General features: G+C 40.0%; 1 protein-coding gene across 1 annotated transcript in view; it reads right to left on the bottom strand.

The window, feature by feature from the left end:
- Positions 1 to 4,311: 4,311 nt before the first annotated feature.
- The window catches only part of CCNB3 (cyclin B3), a 44,937-nt gene continuing 29,147 nt past the window's right edge, over positions 4,312 to 20,101 (bottom strand). Inside the window, exons 8-12 of the mRNA XM_012730276.1 lie at positions 13,287 to 13,424; positions 8,736 to 8,891; positions 7,803 to 7,952; positions 4,716 to 4,846; positions 4,312 to 4,522 (exon numbers count right to left, since the gene is read on the bottom strand). Of these exons, the coding sequence (XP_012585730.1) occupies positions 4,450 to 4,522; positions 4,716 to 4,846; positions 7,803 to 7,952; positions 8,736 to 8,891; positions 13,287 to 13,424 (648 nt within the window). The 3' untranslated portion in view covers positions 4,312 to 4,449. The remainder of the gene's footprint in view (positions 4,523 to 4,715; positions 4,847 to 7,802; positions 7,953 to 8,735; positions 8,892 to 13,286; positions 13,425 to 20,101) is intronic.

Raw genomic sequence — 20,101 nt, 5'->3', positions numbered from 1 at the left:
AGGGACACAAAGATCATTCAACATCTGAAAATCAATCAGTGTAAGACACTACCTTATCAATAGGTGCTGAGAAAGCATTTGATAAGACCCATTTATGGTGAAAACACTTTAAAAACTTTAGTATAAGAAGAACATGCCTTAACATAAAATCTATTTACAACAAACCCAAAGGTATCAATCTCACTGAAAAGAAACTGAAAGCTTTTCCACTAACATCTGATACAAGACAAGGATGTCTACCCTCATCACTACTATTCAACAGAGCTGAATGGAAGTTCTAGCTAAAGCAATTATATGAGAAAGCTATAAAAAGAATTTATTTTGGAAAAGAAGTAAAGCTATCATTAATTACAGGTGACATGATAACATACATAGAGAATCCTGACGATTCACTAAAAAATTAACACAATAAATCAGTTTAGCAAAGTGGTAGGGCATAAAATCAACATACATAAATCAGTTGCCTTCCTATATACAAACAATGAGATAGGAAAGGAAAAAATGAAGACAGTGATCAAATTTACAATTACAACAACAAAATTAAATACCTAGGAGTAAACCTAACAAAGGAGGTAAAAGAGCTATACAAAGAAAACCATAAAATATAGTGGCACAATGGGTTAAAGTGCAGCAACATGAAGCTCCCACAGCTGTGTCACTGTGAGTTTGATCCCTGGCCTGGAGGTGGCCTACCTGGTGCTGCAGACCTCTCCTTACCCGCCCGCTGCTCCCCTCAGCAGTATACTTTGTTGATCTGCTGTTTGACTCCCTGTTCTGCCTCTGGTGAATCCTCTCACTGCCCCTGCTCTTCTGATCTATACCCCAATTCTGCATGCATAAATAAATAAATCTTTAAAAAACAAAAGAAAGAAAACTATAAAACAGTGTTGACAGAAATAGAAGACACCAAAAAAATGGAAAAATATTCCCTGCTCATGGATTAAAAAAATCAGCATTGTCAAAATAGCCACCCTACCCAAAGCAATATACAGCTTAAATGGAATCCCAATAAAAATGTCAAAGGCATTTTTCAAATAACTGGAATAAACACTAATGAAATTCATAATGAATCACAAAAGACCCCAAACAGCAAAAGCAATCCTGACAAAAAAAGGATGAGAACGGAGATATCACTTTCAGACCTCAAATTATAGCATCAAACCATATAATGAAACCATCCTGGTACTGGAACAAAAACAGCTACACAAACCAATGGGATAGAATTGGGAGCCCAGAAATAACCCCCCCACACACACACACACAGTAAATAATAAATAAGCCAGACAGTAAATCTATGACAAATGAGCCAAAATATACACTGCAGCAAGGGTAGCCTCACATTAAATGAGGTTGGGAAAACTGGCAGCTGCACGCAAGAGTAAAACTAGATCACTATCTTACACCATACACCATAATAAGCTCAAAATGGATAAAAGGCTTGGATGGAAAACCTGAAACCATAAAATACATAAAAAAACAACATAGGCTAAACATTCATGACAAGCTCTAGCAATGCCTTTATGGTTTGTCCCAACAGCAAGGAAAACAAAGGAGACATAGACATTTTGGGACTATATCAAACTAAAAAGCTCTACCACTGAAAGATACCATAATTGAAAACACCTTACTGAATGGGAGAAAATTTTCAAACACCATATATTTGACAAAGGACTGTTATCAAAGATACAAAGAACTCATGAAATACAACAAAAATAAAATAACCCAATCAAAAAAGAGCAGGACTGAACAGACTCAACTCCAAAGACATTCAAAGTCACAGGGGAAAAAATGGTCACCATCATGTCTTATCAGAGAAATGCAAATCAAGACCTCCAATGATGTTCAGCCCTTATAGAAAATAGTATCGCGGTGTCTCAAAACATTAAAAATTCTGAGTTCCATTCTGAGACATCTAACCCCTGAATTCACAAATGCTAATTCGAAAAGAAACTTGGCACTCCCATGTTTATTGCAGTGCTACTTATTGTAGCTAAACTATGAAAACAACCTAAATGTCCCAAACAGGTGAATGGACAAAGAAGATGTGGTATATACACCCAATGGAACACTACTCAATAATCAAAAAGGACAAGCTCATACCATTTGCAGGATCATGGAAGCAATCAGAAGAGATAACATTAAGCAAAGTAAGTCAGAAAGAGAAAGGTAACTACCAATGGTGTCCATATGTGGAATATAAAGAAAGTAACTAAGAGTTACTAAGATAAAGATTACTAAGATAAAGACAAGATTTAAAACTAACCCTTGATAGCAGACTATTAAAACTGAAGCACCAAGCGTGGAGGGGCAGAGGAGGAGAAAGGAGGAAGGGAGCACAATGAACTGTGGTGGTCCACTATGGGTGATTTGGTGGTGGGTGCACTATGGTGGTGATACCTGATGGGGTAATCCAAATAATACCTCAATTACAAATAAATGAACAATAACTGAAACCATAAATTACTAGAAAGAAAATATAGGGGAGACACTACAAGACCTCCACTGCAATGTTTTATTTGGGGACTCAAAAACAATGGTGAGGGTGACAAAAACAAATATAAACAAGTAGAACTACATCAAACTAAGATGCTTTTGGACCTCAAAATAAACCATGACAAAAACAAAATGGGAAACAAACAACCCAATTAAAAGTAGGCAAAAGACTTCAATAGACACTTTCCTAAAGATTGAAAAACTGTTCAACAGCTCTTACTACAAGGAAAATGTAAGTCAGAACATCAAGAAGCTATCACCTCACCCCTATGAGAAAGAAAGGCCTATATGAAATGTACAAAATGAAGAAAGATATAAATATATATATGATGTAAATATACATTAATGTATTTCATATATATTTAATAAATATATGTGTGATGTAAATATATATTATGATGTAAATATATATATTAAAATAAATGCAAAAAATGAATCAATGATTGTTGGTGAGATTGTGGTAAAAAAGCACTTATCCACTTGGTGGGAATGTAAGTTGTTGCAGTCTCTATGGAAAATGCTGTGGAGATTTAAGAAAATAAAAATGGGAATTCCATATGCTCCAGCAATATCTCTATTAGGTATTTATCCTAAAAATGTGAAAACTCTTAATGTGAAAAATCTATGTGCATCTATGTTCACAACTGCACTGTCTATAATTACCAAATGGTGGAACTGATCTAAATGCCCTTCAAGAGGTGAACTGATAAATTGTGGAATATATACTTGATGGAATAGTACACCGTTGTGAAAAATGAAATAGTATCTTTTGGGCCAAAATAGATGGACCTCCAGGTGATTATGTTAAATGAATCACAACGTGAAAGATATTAGGTGGTCTCAATCATCTGTGGAATATGAATAACAAACCAAAAAAAAAAAAAACAGGCAAAATATACCCATAATAAATCATGGACTCAGTAAAAGAACTTAATGTGTTTTTTTTTTAAGATTTATTTATTCGTACAGAATTGGGTACAGGCCAGAGATGCGGAGGGTGAGAGGATTCACCAGAGACAGAGCAGGGAGCAGAACAGGCAGATAGACAAAGTACACCGCTGAGGGGAGCAGCGGGCGGTCAGGAGAGGTCTGCCACACCATGTGGTTGCCTCCGGGGCAGGCGGGAATCGCACTCAGGCGGAAGTGGTTTCAGCTTCTTAGTGCTGTGCTTTAACCTGCTGCGCCACCAGGGAGGGCCAAAAGAACTTAATGTTTAACAGAAGGAACAGGGAGGGAAGTAGAGGAGAAGATAGAAGGAACACAGGGTATTACTTACATGGGTGATTTGATAGAGCATGAGAAAAACATGAACAAATATGAAAGAGCAAAAATGTAACCCCAAAATTAAAATTTTAAGGAATGTCTCTTTTCCCAAAAGATAAGGGATAAAAGCAATTTTAGCATGCTGCTTGAATCAGTTTTTTCAAATATAAACGCTAGAAAGCTGCTATGAAAGAAGGGCTACATTTGGGTTAAAAACCCTAATCCCCACCTTTTCGTCATCTAGAAAGAAGCAAAGCAAGCAAGTTGAGATAGGACAATGTGGTAATTGCCCACACCCCAAGCTTTCCCAGATCTGAGCAGAGTTCCACCTGCCACTCCCTCTCTGTGGACTTCTGCAAAATCATCCATCAGCTCCACACCTCACTCAATTCCTCTTCCAATGAAAAGCCCATGTGTACGTTCTGTTTCTGAGCAATAAGAGAGGAGGCAAGCCATTTTAACAATCATAAATTTTTTATTAACTTTCTGAACATACAATAATAACTTCTTCTCTTTTATAAAAACTTAAATATTCACAACATCAGGTTTGGAAAAGACAAACAAACAGAGTATAACTGGAGAAAATGACAAAAGACAAATACAAATATCAAATAAATAGAACCAATAGAACCTCTCTACTGCCCGCCTGCCTCTGGTGGCTGCTGCCAGAGTGCTAAGCCCCTAGCCTCAAAATCAGCCATTGTTCAAAATCTCCTCTAGCTTCAACATTTCCAATGGAGGGACCTTGGTGACTTCAAAGAAGGCCCTGCAAAAGGAAAAGTGGCTGTTTACTATATAATAGGCCAAACCAGCACGGAGACATAGAACCCTTATCTTGATCTGAGCCTGGAGCAAAAAGTAAGATGAAAGACACCTGAATCTTTCCTTTCCCTTACATGAGGCTAGTCTGGCCCTCCCCAGAAGCATATGCCCAACCTCAGCTGGAGTTCTATACTTACTGGTGAGAGTACTTGGTACGCACAGTGTTGAGTCTAGTACCAGAACGCCAAGTCAACAGGATGTTCAGGTGCCTGACTAACAGGCGAAGATCAGAGGTCTTGTAGCCACTGTAATTCTCCAGGGTAGGTACCTGGAAGCACAACATGATCAGTGAGTTTTATGACAGGAGTCGGGGAAGACAGTTCAGGATGACACTGACCAATAATAGGATACTACTTCTCAGAAGACTAGGTTCCGCTGCAAACTAGTTCTAGCCTCCATATGCTTTAGATGGATCTTAGCCCTAACAGTATCAATAAGTTGAAATCCACCAAAGATTCTAAGGAATAGGACTGACTTTGTAATGTCCTCATTCTTGGGTGAAAAGCCAGGCAAAGCTCATAATAAACTTGAGGTCTCAACTCAACAGCCAACTTAAGGAATTTAAGGCTGTTCTTCCCCTCTGGCTCTAACATATATCAGTCCATGCATTCATTTTCTCAATCAACTTCAAGGATGCCTACCATGTGGCAGAATCAGTGTATCAGAATATTTACAAGCAAAGGTACTGGAAACAAGCAGTTTGGCCTTCAACTCCAGCACTACTAACAGCACAGCAAGGCTTTGCACCATTTATTGAACCTCTTGATGCCTCAGCTTCCCAACATACCAAGTGGGAAACAATATAGCAACTACATCGTAGGATTAAATGAGTTAATACATAAAAGCACACAGAACTGGGTCTAGCACATAGCAAGTGGCCAAATAATGCTGTCTAGGATTAATGATACCACACCCACTGCAGGATGCTGGCAAGACGAAGATGACTAAAGTTCCTGCCCTTGAGAGGTGTAGAGTGTAGTAGGGAGACAGGCAAGCACACAGATAATGACAACATGTGTGGGAAATGCCACGATGGTGGCGAGCACTGGAGCACCAGAGGAAGAGGGCAGCAGGACCGATAAACTGGCCGGCGTCACATAAACTTCACAGAGTGCACCTCTGCCATGGGAACTGGAAGTCAAGGTGGGGCTCCACAGGCAGAGAAAGGAAAATGCAGTCTATAAGGCGGGGGGGTTCTAAAAAGGTGATTATTTTCTCTGAACTCTTATTTTTTCCAAAAATCTTATCTGGAAGGCCAAATACCATACCCACAGAGGGGGTAGGGGCTAAGAAGTCCACCAATAGGGATGAGTTCTCTTGTTCACAAGAGCCCTGAGGCTCTTCTGCAAGAATCCCAGGGCCCCACTGAATACTGTTTGGCAATCACTGCCACGAAGAGCAAGCAGTCATTGGTATGCTGAGCTGGGGGTGTAGCATGTGGTAACACACGACCTGGGCGTGTTCCGTAAAGTCAACAGCCCAACTGTCACTGCACTGCTTCAAAGGGTTCGCCTTCACTGTATCGAAAGCCTGCTTGATGGTGTTCCAATTTGATATTCTCTCTTATCTGATATATCTTCTATTTTGCTATACCAGTACTGTTTCTAAAACACACAAATAGGGGTATGTCACTCCCCTGACTTAAAAAATGTACAATGTCTTAGTGTAAGGTGGGTCTCTGCATAACACCAAAGGTCACCCACAATCTGAACAAACTCTACCAGCTCATCTCATCTCTGACCATTCTCTATTAATGTATCTTCTGCTCCAGTCATAAGAAATATCCTCTTCTGCCCCAAATACATCATATGCTCCTTATTTCCTCATGACTGTTCAATTATCTTTCCCTCTACCTAGAATGTCTCCTCTCACAGGTTCCTACTCATCTTTCAAGACCCAACATAAAAGTAACCTCCTCTGTGCGGCCCATTTATCTACAGAGGTAGGAACATAGAGGACTATGGAGTTGGACTACCTGAGTCCAGATCAGAGCTGACATTAACTGATACTCACTGGCATATCCATGCGATACACTGACATATTTCTATACTGGCTGAGAAGCAATTTGCTGCCTTGAGTTACTCTCTTGTCTCCCTGAGGACCTAGCAGACTTTCCAAGGATCCAAAGGTCAAAACCTGGCCCAGCATGAGGCCTCCACAGCAAGGCTCTGCAGATATGGCTCCACCCATCCCGATTATGCAGCAGGTCCATTCTGAGAATGCCAATCTTAGCCTCAATGCCTCCCCCCCCCCCATTCGCCGTGTAAATATGGGAAGTTGTTTTTTAGTTATAAAATACGAATAACAGTACTGGCCTTGTGGGGTTATAGTGAAGATTACATGAGTCAACACAAATTGCTTACTTAGAGCACTGTGTAAGCACTCATAAATGTCATTATTATTTATTCTTTTCATCTTTGTCACTCCCATTTACTAAATTCTGTCCCAAGAAATTTCAGTGTGACTTGTGAGGTTCACACAGCTGCTCACAGCGTTTCTTTCTTAGCACACGAGGATGTTCTCGACAGTGGTGGTGCGAGGCTCCTAGGTTGAAAGGGCTCAGGACTACTCAGGTTGCATATTACACAGCAATGAAAATCTGTAGTTCTCTAAAGCTTATGGTACATTTGCCCATAAAACTGAGAAAGCATCCACTATGGGTTTTATTAGTGTTCAGGAAGGAGGTTTGGGGGGCCTTCCTCTTAAGAGAAGGGCACTATGGTTTAGCTCTGATCTCCTTTATACACATGGACATTTGCTTTCACTACTCTGTTCTCTGTGCATTGGGTCAGTCTGGGTCTGACCCAGACAGCCTCTGTCTTTCTGGGTCAGTGCATTTCAAAAGTCATACAACAAACTCCTGGGGGAATGAGGAGGTACAGACTTGCTGAGGGGACTGCCAGGGTGGAATGAAGTCAGGTAAGAAGAAGGCCACTCACAGGATAACCTCTTATTAGTCTATTGTGCAATACTGGGCTTTCAAATAAGCTTTCTGTGATACAGAGAGTACTGAGTTTAAGAAAAATGAGAAAAAAATACTTCCAAACCATTGCCATAGAAATATGTTAGGCAGTCAGGCCCCAAAGATGTGGAAATGCCCAGGAATTCGTAAGGTGGGTACACAGCGGTTTTGTTACCAAGTGTCCCACCACCCTAATTTATACCTTCCTCCCGCCCACACTGTGCTTCTGAATCCCTCCCGCTAGCTTCCAGCAGGTGTTTACCCAGTGTCCAAGATTCTTCATGTGGAGAGCCAAGAGGAAGCAACCAGCGGCAAGCTTGGAAGCCCTTTCCTGGACATAGTCATATTCCTGCAGGGTCATCTCGCAGATGAAGCGGGACAAGGTCAGGGTCTGCATGCTAGCGTGAACACACTAAAGGCAGAAACAGGGCTCAGCAATCAATTCAGAAAGTCAGCTCCAGGTAAGACTCCCTGAACCCACTCTCTCCATGACCTCACCTCACATCTAAATCATCTCCCTGGGCATGTACCCCTTCCACTACCATGAACCACATGAAGGGCCCCAGCCCTACCGCACAGGAGGGATCCTGAGATGGCCGTGGGCTTTGCCACCATTAGGGTTTTTGGCCAAATTATCAACTGCGTGTGGTGCCTTCCCACCTCCCCTTTCTTCAGGAGCCATCCTGTGGAGGCGAAGCCCTCTAGCGGTAGCCTGGTACCTGGGTCCACTCAGGTAGTGTTTCATGGTATAAAAGAACTCCTTCTCTTTCTTGTTTCAAGTGTTTTCTAGTTATCAAAAATTATAACCTATACACACATCCAGATGAGTATACAGCACACATTTGCAGGATATAATAATTACAAAACGGCCTCCCCTATAACCCATACTCATGTGAAAGAAGGTAACTTTGCCAGCATCATCCCCAAACTTCCCATGTGTCCTGTCCTTATCAAATAATCTTCCTTTCTGTATTTACCTCAAAACATCACAGACACATTGTGGAAATATGTAATTTTCTCCCATCCAATACTCACTTCATAAAGGTTGTCAATCTTTGGTCTAGGAGGTTGGATTGAAAAAGAAAATTCCCCTGCCCTCAGCTGTACCTTTCCCTCTCCTGCGACTCAGGCAGTCACTCTGGTGTAGTGAGGACTACAGCAGCAGGAGAATGCAGATGAAATGCCTCCCTCTTACCCTTGCATATCTGCGCAGAAAATGATAGGCAGTAGGAATGTTGATATCAAAATTGAGGACTTCCAGGATCCGCATTTCCATGGAGAGCATCTCGTTTCGCTGATAAATATCATTGCAGATGTACAGGAAGTCATCCAAGCAAGGGGGTGTAGCCTCCTGTGGGTACAGAGGACAGGCATCAGGGCCACAAGTGCATGCACCCTGCTTGGCAGGTGGGGAGAAGGGTGTTGGGGCAATCACAGTTCTGGGCATAAGTCTTCAGGTAGTTCTAAAAGCCAGCTTCTGGCTGGTTTGTGCGGTCTATAAAAAACAAAATCAGAGGGGAGAGACCTGCCCAAAACTGTATCACCAGAGAAAGGATAAGGGCCTCTTGGGGTCAATTCCTAAGGTGCTGGAAGAGGCATAATATAGCACAGAGTGTGGACAGTGATCTCAAGAGCCAGGAATGAGAAAGCTAAGAAAGGCCTATTGTGAGGGAAGTGAGGGAAGGAAGTCACGGAAAGGAGGAGCCAGAGATGGCAAATGAGCCTGTACTTTGTGTCCTAGTCTAGGCACTGAGCAATGACATTTAGAAGAGGAAGGCACCACTGGAGTACTGGGCAGTAAGAGAAAGCCAGAGACACAGAGGCGCCCTGAGCAGAGACTCAGGACTAAAGCGGGTAGGAGGACATCCTGGGGAGCTGTGCTGGCAAGATCCAGGCCAGGCCCAGTGGAATCCTGGTTTCAGAGAGATGTGTAAGAGGCAGGGAAACTCCCAAGTCTTTTTCCAACCTATATTCCAACCTATAGCTAACTGCCCACCTCAGCCTCTTACCCTGCCTTCTCTACTTCCAGACTAGACTGAACCAACTGTTCAATTTTACAAACACGGGAATTAAGGTCCAGAGCAGGAAAGCACTGGCTCCAGTTCATACAACAACCTAGTGATAAAGTTGGGGGGCAAGAAGTTCTTTCTCCCTCACTCTGCCCTCCTCACCACTGGCTCCTTCCGCTCTTCTACACCAGCTCCATGCCTCCCTTGCAAAAGCCTTTCTACACTTCTCAGTCCTGCCAGAGGAAAACACTCCTCCAAAAATTTGTCCTGACAGTAAGAATAGGGGTGCACTGATTCCAAGATTTGCTAAGAAGGATCCCTCCCTCTCAATGCCCTCTTGCTCTCTGTTAGTCTGGGATACCCCAGCTGCTTTTTAACCCTCCCTCTCAGGGGCTAAGACTTAAACTATTTGCTCAAGCCACCGAGATGGCACTAAGTAGGGGAACAGCAACACACAGAAAAGTGAGGAAGGGGGAGCAAGGAAACCAGGCAGAGAGTGATCAGGGAGGAAGGAAGCCAGAGAGGGAAATTGTGAGGAATGGAGCAAAGGAGGGGGAAGGTAAAAGAAAAACATGGGAAGAAGACAAGGGAAGAAAGGAGTGAGGGAGCAGAGTAAGGCTGGAAAGAGACTGAAGGAGAGAGGGGGAAGGAAGACAACAAGCAAGAGTGAGTGGGAAAGTGCCAGCAAGACAAAGAGCAGTGGGGAGAGAGGGAAGGGGAAAGTGGGGAGCAAGGAAAGGGAGAGACAAGGAAGGTAGGGAAAGAACCAAGAACCGAGAGCTGGGTGGAAGGCACAGTGGAGGGTGGGTGGAAGGCAGGAGGCAGGGTGGTTGGAGGGAAGGTCGAGGGGGAGGGGCAGCCCAGCTGGGAGGGAGGGCAATATCCCAGGAGGTGGGAAGTTAGGCAGCCAGGGAGGGCTGGACTGGGCCAGTCCTAGGGGGAACAAGTGAGCAGGGGAGGGAGTGGGCAAGGGAAGGAACAAAGGGTGGGAAGAGGGAGGGAAGGGAGCAAAGTAGGCATGGAGGGGTTGAGAGGAGGCCCCGGGAAGGAGGAAGGAAGGGATCTACCCTGCAACCCTACAAGGGCAGTAGTAAAGTGAGGGCCCCCTGGGAAGGGTGGGGATTTATGTGCAGGGTGGGGGAGATAAGGGGAGGGCAGAGTAAGGAGTCAGGAAGTGAGGGCTGAGTGGAAGAGAAGCCAGCCAGGAAACCAGAGAGGCAAAGGGTGGGGGTGAGAAATGGATGGGAAGTGAGGAGCAGAGGAGGAAGGGATGAAGGCAGGGAAGGAGATACAACTAGGGTGAGGAACAAGTGGGTGAAGGACTGAGCACAGGGCGGCTTCAGGTAATCAAGTCAGGGGGTAGGAAGGCAGAAACAAGGAGAGAGGAAGAGAGCTAGGAGTGGGGCTGTGAGGAGCTAGTGAGGGACCAACAAAAAAAAAAAAGCCAATGTTTCAACATTAGCTCAATAAAAAAATGCCTTCTCTCTCTCTTTTTTAAAAAGATTTATTCATTTATAATACAGAAATAAGGTACAGGCCAGAGATACAGGGGATGAGAGGATTCACCAGAGGTAGAGTGGGGAGCAGAATAGGCAGATGGACGAAGCACACTGCTGAGGGGAAGCATACTGCTGAGAGGAGCAGCAGGCGGGTTAGGAGAGGTCTGCTGGCGCCATGTGGGCACCTCCAGGCAGGTGATCTAACTCACAACTGAAGTGGCTGCTCTGGCTTGCAGTGCTGCCTCCAAACCCATTTTGCCACCAGGAAGGGCCCTGCTTTCTCTTTTTAAAAGAAAGCATTCTGACCAGGCCTCAAGGTACAGAGGAATGCTGCTTAATTCAGGAGTAAATTAAGGCAGCCAGGGGCAGGGCCTAAGGGAACAGAAACTCACCCTGAACTCAGTGGAAGGTGCCTACCTCTCTGCTTCTAAACCCTAGCCTATTTGAAGGTGAAACAGATATGAACAAGACCAGTTAACATCTGAAGAAAAGAGGAGAATCAGAAATTATGAAAAAAGGCCTCCCCTTTCTACTGCTACTTCAAAAATAAGGATTTCCCATGGACTCACTACCATCTAGACATGGACATTTTCCCTTCAATGTCTCCAGCACCCAGATTTGGAAATAACTTTATCAGTTCTGTTCAACACCCCACTAGATGAATATGGATTTGGTGGAAGAAGAAAAGGGGAGGGGAATAGAGAATTAGGAAGCAATAAAAAGAAAGACCCACAGAAGAACGGAAACCATAAAAATACCTGGAAGCAAATACCTGTAGGCAAAACACTACACAACACAACATACACTTCAGTGGCATATTTAAAGATAGAGCACCCCATGCAACAATAGTGAAGACAAGGATAAATAACATCAAGTTAAAGAGCTTCTGTATAGCAATAGACAGTACAAAAAACAAACAGATGCCCCACTGAGTGGGAAAAAAATTTCTCACACAAAACTAGCGATAAAGGATTGGTCACAAAAATATAGAGAGAACTCATAAAACTCAACAGAAATAAAGTAAACAACCCCATCAAAAAATGGGCAGAAAAGCTAAAAAGATACTTCTCCAAAGAGGAAATGCAGACGGCCAACAAGCATATGCAAAAATGTTCAACATCACTCCAACAAGCATATGCAAAAATGTTCAACGTCACTCGTAATAAGGGAGATGCAAATTAAAACCACAATGAGATACCACCTCACCCCAGTGAGAATGGCACATCTTCAAACAACTAGCAACAACAAATGCTGGGGAGGAATGTGGAGAAAAAGGAACTCTCCTGCACTGCTGGTGGGAATGCAAACTAGTACAGCCACTATGGAAAACTGTTTGGAGGTTCCTCAAACTGCTAAACATGGAGCTTCCCTATGACCCAGCAATCCCACACCTAGGTATCTACCCAAAAGACACAAAAACACTGATTGAAAAAGATACCTGCATCCCCATGTTTATTGCTGCTTTATTTACAACTGGAAAGACATGGAAACAGCCCAAATGCCCAAAAGTAGATGACTAGATTAAAAAGATGTGGTCTATATACACAATGGAATATTATTCAGCAACCAAAAAAGTAGACACATGTCTTTTGCAGCAACATGGATAGAGCTGGAAGGGATCATGCTTAGTGAGATAAGCCAGAAAAAAAAAGGAAAAATATCAGATGGTTTCACTCACAGCAGGAGTATAATGGATCAGGTGAGAAAGTAATAATAATGAACAGCTATAGATCAGAGACATTTTGTGGGGGTGGAATGGGGAATGGGATCAAAAACAGTGGGGGAAGGAAAATGCACTGGACTATGTTAATGGCACATGGGTGATATGGTGATGGGAAACCCAAGGGGATTGCAACTGAGATGGGAAAATGCACAAAATGATGTAAAAATAAACTATTATTTATTTAAAAAAAAAAAGACCCACTCAATTTGACACATGATCATCCACCTACATCTTCAAAGAGGAAATGGAAAAACTTGTTGATGTTAGGAAACAAATACACAACCACAGACATCAGCCTCCCTGATGGTTAGACAAAAAATTGTTAGGAAAAATTATTTTTGTGTATCTATATATGTAATCACATATAACACAGGTACACTATATGCAAACACAAGTGTGTGTGCATGTGTACATGTATAATACACATGCATACAAATTATACAGACACACACACCACGCACAGCTGGCTTGGAGAGAAACCTGATTGTCTCCAGGTCCTGTGGATTCAGACTTACCTCAAATTTTGCTGCAATCAGAAAAGCAGTAGAACCAAGGAGCTGTAGCTTTTCTTTCTTGCATATTGCCGCCATAAGATAGTGGTCCACCAGCTTCACTGCCAAGTATAGGGTCTCATGACTCACCTCGAAGGTCATCTGGGGGTAAATACACAAGCAGGGCAGGAATCTACACACTGTCCACAAACAAGGCCACATCCAGCTAGATGGAGCTATCTGGTATGTAGCACTGAGGGTGGTGGAGCTACCAGACCTGGCTGCTATGAATGTGAGAACTGCTTCGACTAGGTCTTGCCTGTATCTCCGGTGGCTTTATCTGTCCCTCACACTTGGGTAGAGGGGCAATTTTAAAAGTCAGAGAGAGAGAGAGAGAGAGAGAGAGAGAGAGAGAGAGAGAGAAAGAAATGATGCCCTTCTCTGTGAGCACCTTGAGTGAATAGACCCTCTCCCTTGATCTTTTTTAATACTTAAGATTCTTGTTTTCTCATTTTCTACTATCTTAAATAATATACTCCCAAAGAAGATCAGGTTTCTTTAGCTCTGAAATCCAGAGATTTGTTTATTAGTTTACTCATTTACTAGTTTCCCTTCCCAACTACATATGCTACTTGAACCTATAGGCTGGGAACAAGTACCAACAGCACCATATGGAAATGAGTTGAGGTGCTAGATAAGCCAGAATGAGATTAGAGCATTAATACTAACCCCCCTTCCCTTCTTTCTCTTATTTTCCTTGTCTTACCTCCACCAACTCCCCCAAAACTACTATAGCCCAGCCCCAGTTAGGTTGGCCCATGTGACATGTTGTTCACCTTAGCAAAGAAGTACCTTGTTTGGATGAAGGCAGCCCTGCAGGCACACATCTATCAAGTTGGCAATACCTTTGGATAAGTTAGCAAAGGGTGTCCCTGCCTCAGGCCGTAGTAGTCCCATAGCCAGAATGCACAGCATGGCAAACAGAATATGGGCAGAATTCCATTGCTCACATTTCCTTGGTAGGAGGCCACGTTACAGGCTCAATTTGTACTCCCTCCCACGGTGGTCTTACCCAATCTTCAGTGATGCTTCTTCCTCGCCATGTAACACAGTTGTCTAATATCTCATCCAATACATGAATCCTCTTTAGAGTTTCCAAACTACCAAATACAGTCCAATCTCTCTTTGAATGGCTTTAACAGCAAATTCATCCTTTCATTGAGAATAAATCACTCTCCCTTTAAGTTTTACTTACTTCTGTGGGACTCCTGCTATATAAGTTACTCTAAGTGATTGAAGCTAGATAACCAAAGTGTCAGTCAGTAAGAAGCATTGAAAATGTGGATGTATATTTGCACAGGCAAATAATTATCACAAGATAATTGAATACAACGGTTTACCAATAGGTATATTAAGTTTCTGAAAAACAGAAATACAAGAAGCTGTTCTTACTGTTCCTGGGATATAGCCTTGGATCTTCTCCGAAATTTGTCTTTATTAGTTTCCTATTGCTCTGTAATAAATTACAATTAGTGGCTCAAAAAATAACACAAATTCCTTATGCTATCAATCTGCAAGTCAGAAGTCCAAAATGGTACTTGCTGGACTAAAATAAAATTAAGATGTTAGCAGGACTGTGTTTCTGGAAGTTCTAGTGATGATTCCTTTTTCTAGCTTCTAGAAGCTGCCTCCATTACCTTGTTTTGTGGATCTTTCCATCTTTAATGCCACTAGCAGAGTCTTTCCCTCATTATACCCTTGTCTGCCTCCCTCTTCTACAGTAAGGATCCCCATAACTACACAAGGCTCACTCAGATTTCCAGGATAATCATCTCATATTAAGTTTGTCTGATTACAGCTTAAATTCTATAATATGAAAGATAACATATTGACAGGTTCTGGGGGGTTAGGATGTTGATATATTATTCTGCCTATTATAGTCTCCAAAGGAAAATAAGAAATAATAAAGGGATGGAGGGAGCTCATAAATGAAGGGTAACAATTATCATGTTAGTTACCAATACACTGAGATCAAATAATTACAAAAAAAGGAAGTAGGAATGTAAAACAGCAGTTCTCTAAGAATAATGTCTCAATGAGCAAATGACAAAGCCAGAATTTGTATAGCCTCCTTCTGGTACCTCACACTGGCACTTGCCACCCATGCAGCACATTGATATCAAACGGTAACATCTACAAGTGGATAATATTTGAATGAATGGTTGATATTTCCAGTCAATGAAAATTTAACTCAGCAGTTAAACCAGTGTTAGCAATCCCCTTTGAGTGTGAAACAATGTTCTTCTTACCACTCAAGACTACATAACAAGTCCAATCCTTTTTGTGACTACCCTCTAGCTATTAAAGACAGTTACTATGTCTTCCATAAATTTTCTCCACTCTAGAGCAAATAACTTGACTTCCTCCAGCTATTTTTTCACATGATAAGGTTTTCTGTTTACTCAACATTAGGTTTCAAATGAGAAGCCTAATTTTGTGTCAGCTAGAGAAGATAGCAGTGCTCTGAGTAATTGCAAGTATCCACAACATATGTAGAAAAGAGGTGTTTTAGCACAGTAGCAAGTTTCTCTCCTTCACAATTGCCTTTGGCTAGAATTCCTTCCAATTGCTCCTAAACAACCACTCTCTTTATCTAGAGATGGATTAAGAAGAAACGTAAGTGATAAGTAAATCAAAACGATGGAAAATACAAAGATTAGTCTTAGTCTTAAGCTAGGAGACAAAATTGATGAAATTCATCTTAAGGTCCAAAACTCAAAGACCAGCTTTCACAAAGATGAATAATCACATAAAAAAAAAAAACAGAGCTATGAAAAGTAGCAAGTAATTTTTCAATGAAAAATATTCTAAGGAATTAGAACAAGAGTCTAGTTATGAAATCTTTCATTCCAGAAAACTGGAGGGGACCTAGTGGAACATGTTGGAGGATTGTTGGCACGCTGTTGGTGGGAAGAGTGTGAACGTGCACATTTGTAAAGGTTTGAACCTATACTCCTAGAGCAAATACAAAAGCATAAACCTACTTTACCTCAATAAACAATTTGGGAAGGGAAAAAATATACTCTCAATAGGACACTTAAATCTATAAAGATAGAACACTCTAGGATCCAGAAAAGTTGGCTTCTGGTGAAAAAAGAGATTACCGAATTAAAAAATGTAACAGAGTCAATGAACAATACACTAGATTATGACAAAAACCAAATTAACACTTCCAAAGGCAACTAAGAAGTTCTTCCAGAACTAAGGTAAAAAAGAGTTGAAGTTAATCCAGATACACATACATAAACACACACTCAAAATGAAAGAAAAGGCAGAAGAGAAATAATAGGCAAAAAAATTGAGCCAATTTGAGCCAAGAATACTAGGCAAAAAAAACTGAGCCAAGAAAGACTCAATCTTTAGATTAAAAGAAACTGTTGTAGAATATACTGGACCAAATTAAGGGGAAAATACATCTAGAGATGTCAAAAATAATTATTCATAAAAAGGTGATGCATAAATCAATAATAATCTAGATCTAAAAGAAGAACAAATGAACTAAAGTATGCAAGTTATCTCATCTTACTTGAGGGATAGGTCCACTAAAGGGATTGGTTAACTAAATAGTGACTACATGCATCCATATAATAGGCTAGCATACATCAGCTTAAAGGAATGAAGTAGAGCTATATTTATAAGGAAAGACTACCATGCTTTATTTATGATCAACTTGCAAAGCAATGTGTATAGTATGACTTATTCATATAACAAATTATCAAACCCACATTCATTAAAAAGCTGTACTTCTATACATGTGTACATGTATATATGTGCGTGAGTTCAGGCATTACTCATATTATTTAAGATTTTTAAAAATAGTAAAAAATGTAATAAAAGTGATAAGAAAAACATGAAAAATCTAGAAGAATACACTCTATTACCTCTGAGGACTAAGAATAAAAGAAGAGGGTTCTTGGTTTTATACATATACACACAGACACGTATGCACTAATATATATGAACATGTATATTATAAACACATAATTTTATAGCATAAAAATACTGTATAGTGCAGAGGGGTGAAGGTGAGATGGAGAGGGTGAAGGAATGTCAGGAGAAATTAACTAAACAGCAATAATTGTGGGTGGTTAATACACTGCTCTCAGAGTTTTATAAGTTAAACAGAAAAAAATAACATGTAAATTATGTAGTAATTATTAAAACAAAATTAATTGATATAATGACCTTTTGCCCTTTGGAGAATACATATTTCCTTCAAATATCAGTAAATTGTTTATAAAAACCCATTATAGCTGAAGTCATGAAGAAAATCTCATTAAATTAAGAAAAGCAGACATTATCATTCAGGTCACATTCCCTGTACACAGTGAATCTAGAAATTGGCAATAAAAGTATAAACTGAAGAAAGTAAAGGAGAGCATTTGAAAAAAAAAAAAAAAGGTAAGCACTACACTAAAAGCAACAATGACAAACAGAATCTGGGTCAAAGAAGAAATAAAAATTTCAACTGCAGATTACTGAGTAAAAAAAAAAAGATAGCTATAACACTATCTTTTAAAACCAATGCGATGTAGTGAAAAACTGTTACTTAGAAGATGTATAACGTTGAAGCATTTATTATGAAGTCAAAAGTAATTAAAATAGACTACTCATTTCCAGAAACTAGGGAAAAGCAAAAAAGTAAACTTTGAAATAAGAATAAAATAACAAAGATAAAAGCAGATGTAAATGATTTTTTAAAAAAGGAAAAAAGTTACATATTTATCTATGAGTTGTTTATTTGACCAGAGGACTGAAAGAATCATTTGTGAGGAATAGTCAGGAAAATAAAGTGTGCACATGCATTTAAACACAATGGAATCAAAAGAGCACATCACCACACATTTTCACATGAAATGAGAAAAAGTAATTACAAAAGATTATTAAAAAGCACGTATGCCACAATGGGGAAATCATACATTGTGCAAAAATGAAGGATGATGTGATGAATATGTTTTTAAAAATTTAAATGCATGTGCAATCTACTATAGTAAGTAAAAATGTTCATAAAATGGAAGCTCTTTTAGGAAAATATATACTACGAAAGCAGCTCAAGAAAAGTTGAAATAGTTTAGGAAGCCAGTAACCACCACTGTTAGAAAGTTATTCAGGAATGACACACCCACATGGTGCCATGTTACAAGTTCCTCAAGTAAATCTTAATTCCTGTGTTAAATCTAATACTTTAGGGAAAATTTCCTAACTATGTAGATAAGCTACAAGAACCCCTACCTCCACAACTTAATAAACATAGCATCCTTCACCAAAACAATCACAGAATAATATTTTTCAATATAGAAACAAATTATAAATAAAGTATAAGCATATTAAATCCAAGAGTAAATTAAACTATAAGTTCATCAAAATGGATTAATATAAATTAAATACAGAAAAAGTATTAATTGCTTTCCTAATATAATAGCAATCAATATATTTAGAAATTTAAGGAGCTAGGATAATAGTCATAACATTAAAAAACATTTCTCCTATTTAAGTAAAATGTTTTTAACTCTGAAACCAATATGAAGAGAATCTTTTAAAACTTAAAATTGTAAAAGCCCTGCTTACTAAACAGGCACAATACAGTGAGTTGGACAGTTCAATATTGTGAAATATTTTTAATTCTCACTGAATTAATCCCAACAGGCTATTTTTTAAAAATTGACAAGACAATTCTATAGCTCACCTAAAAGAATGTGTAAGAACAATGATGCATATTTTATAATAGGTGAATAAAGAAGTACAATATAAAAACAGCATAGTACTGATGTTAGAATAGATAAACATACTAGTGAAAGAGCTGAAAAGTCCATAAAAAAACCCTCAAATACGTAACTAAAGATGTCACTTCAAAACAATGAGCTACATCAAGACTAAATTTCAGATAAAGATCTGAATTGAACACAAAACAATAAATGTACTACAAAGAATTGAGAAAAAAAAATGTTTATATTTTTATGACTGGAGGAGACTTTTCTATGCAAGAAACATCTGAAAACCATAAAGGTAAAAACTGATAGACATGACTACGTAAGCTGTAATGCTCCTATATAACAACCCAAAGACAAATTAAAATTTTTCATTTATCAGATGGCCAAAATTATAATACACTATGTTGGTGAGATTATGAGAAAATAATTCGTTTATTCAATAGTGGTAAAAAGTACAAACAGGCAGCCCTCCTTGGTGGCACAGCGGGTTAAAGCACAGCACTACAAGCTGGCCATTGCCGCTTCAGTGCCAGTTCAATAATCCCCAGCCCCAAGGTGATCCACATGGTGCAGCAGACCTCTCCTGTCTCACCCACTGCTCCCCTCAGCAGTGTACTTTGTTAATCTACCTGTTCTGCTCCCCACTCTGTCTTTGGTGAATCCTCTCACCACCTCTCACCTCTGGCCTGTACCCCAATTCTGTTTGCATAAATAAAATAAATCTTTAAAAAAGTACAAATGGGCATGAAACTTCAAAAGAATAGTTTGCCTACATGTACAAAAATTAAGTGAACTGTTTTGATATATGTCTATTACCAGTAATTTATCCCCCCTCCAAAAAAAGTAGTACAATAACAAATAATGCAAGTGTATGCATATTCACTACAGGGTTATTTCTAAAGGTAAAATTTGGAAAAACTCTGAATGTTCATTAATAGGGGTTTGACTAAATTATGGCTGTTGAAGAACAGCATACTATACAGTCAACAAAACTGACCCAGAAACATGTCAATTTACCTGGAAAGCTATTCACAAACATATGAAGATTGTTACATGAGAAAAAAAAAA

Source organism: Condylura cristata, unplaced genomic scaffold (genome assembly GCF_000260355.1).
Source record: "Condylura cristata isolate star-nosed mole 26May11 unplaced genomic scaffold, ConCri1.0 scaffold00027, whole genome shotgun sequence".
NCBI lineage: Eukaryota > Metazoa > Chordata > Mammalia > Eulipotyphla > Talpidae > Condylura > Condylura cristata.
The sequence above is the reverse complement of the archived record's forward strand: the minus strand, read 5'-3'. Positions and strand labels throughout refer to the sequence as shown.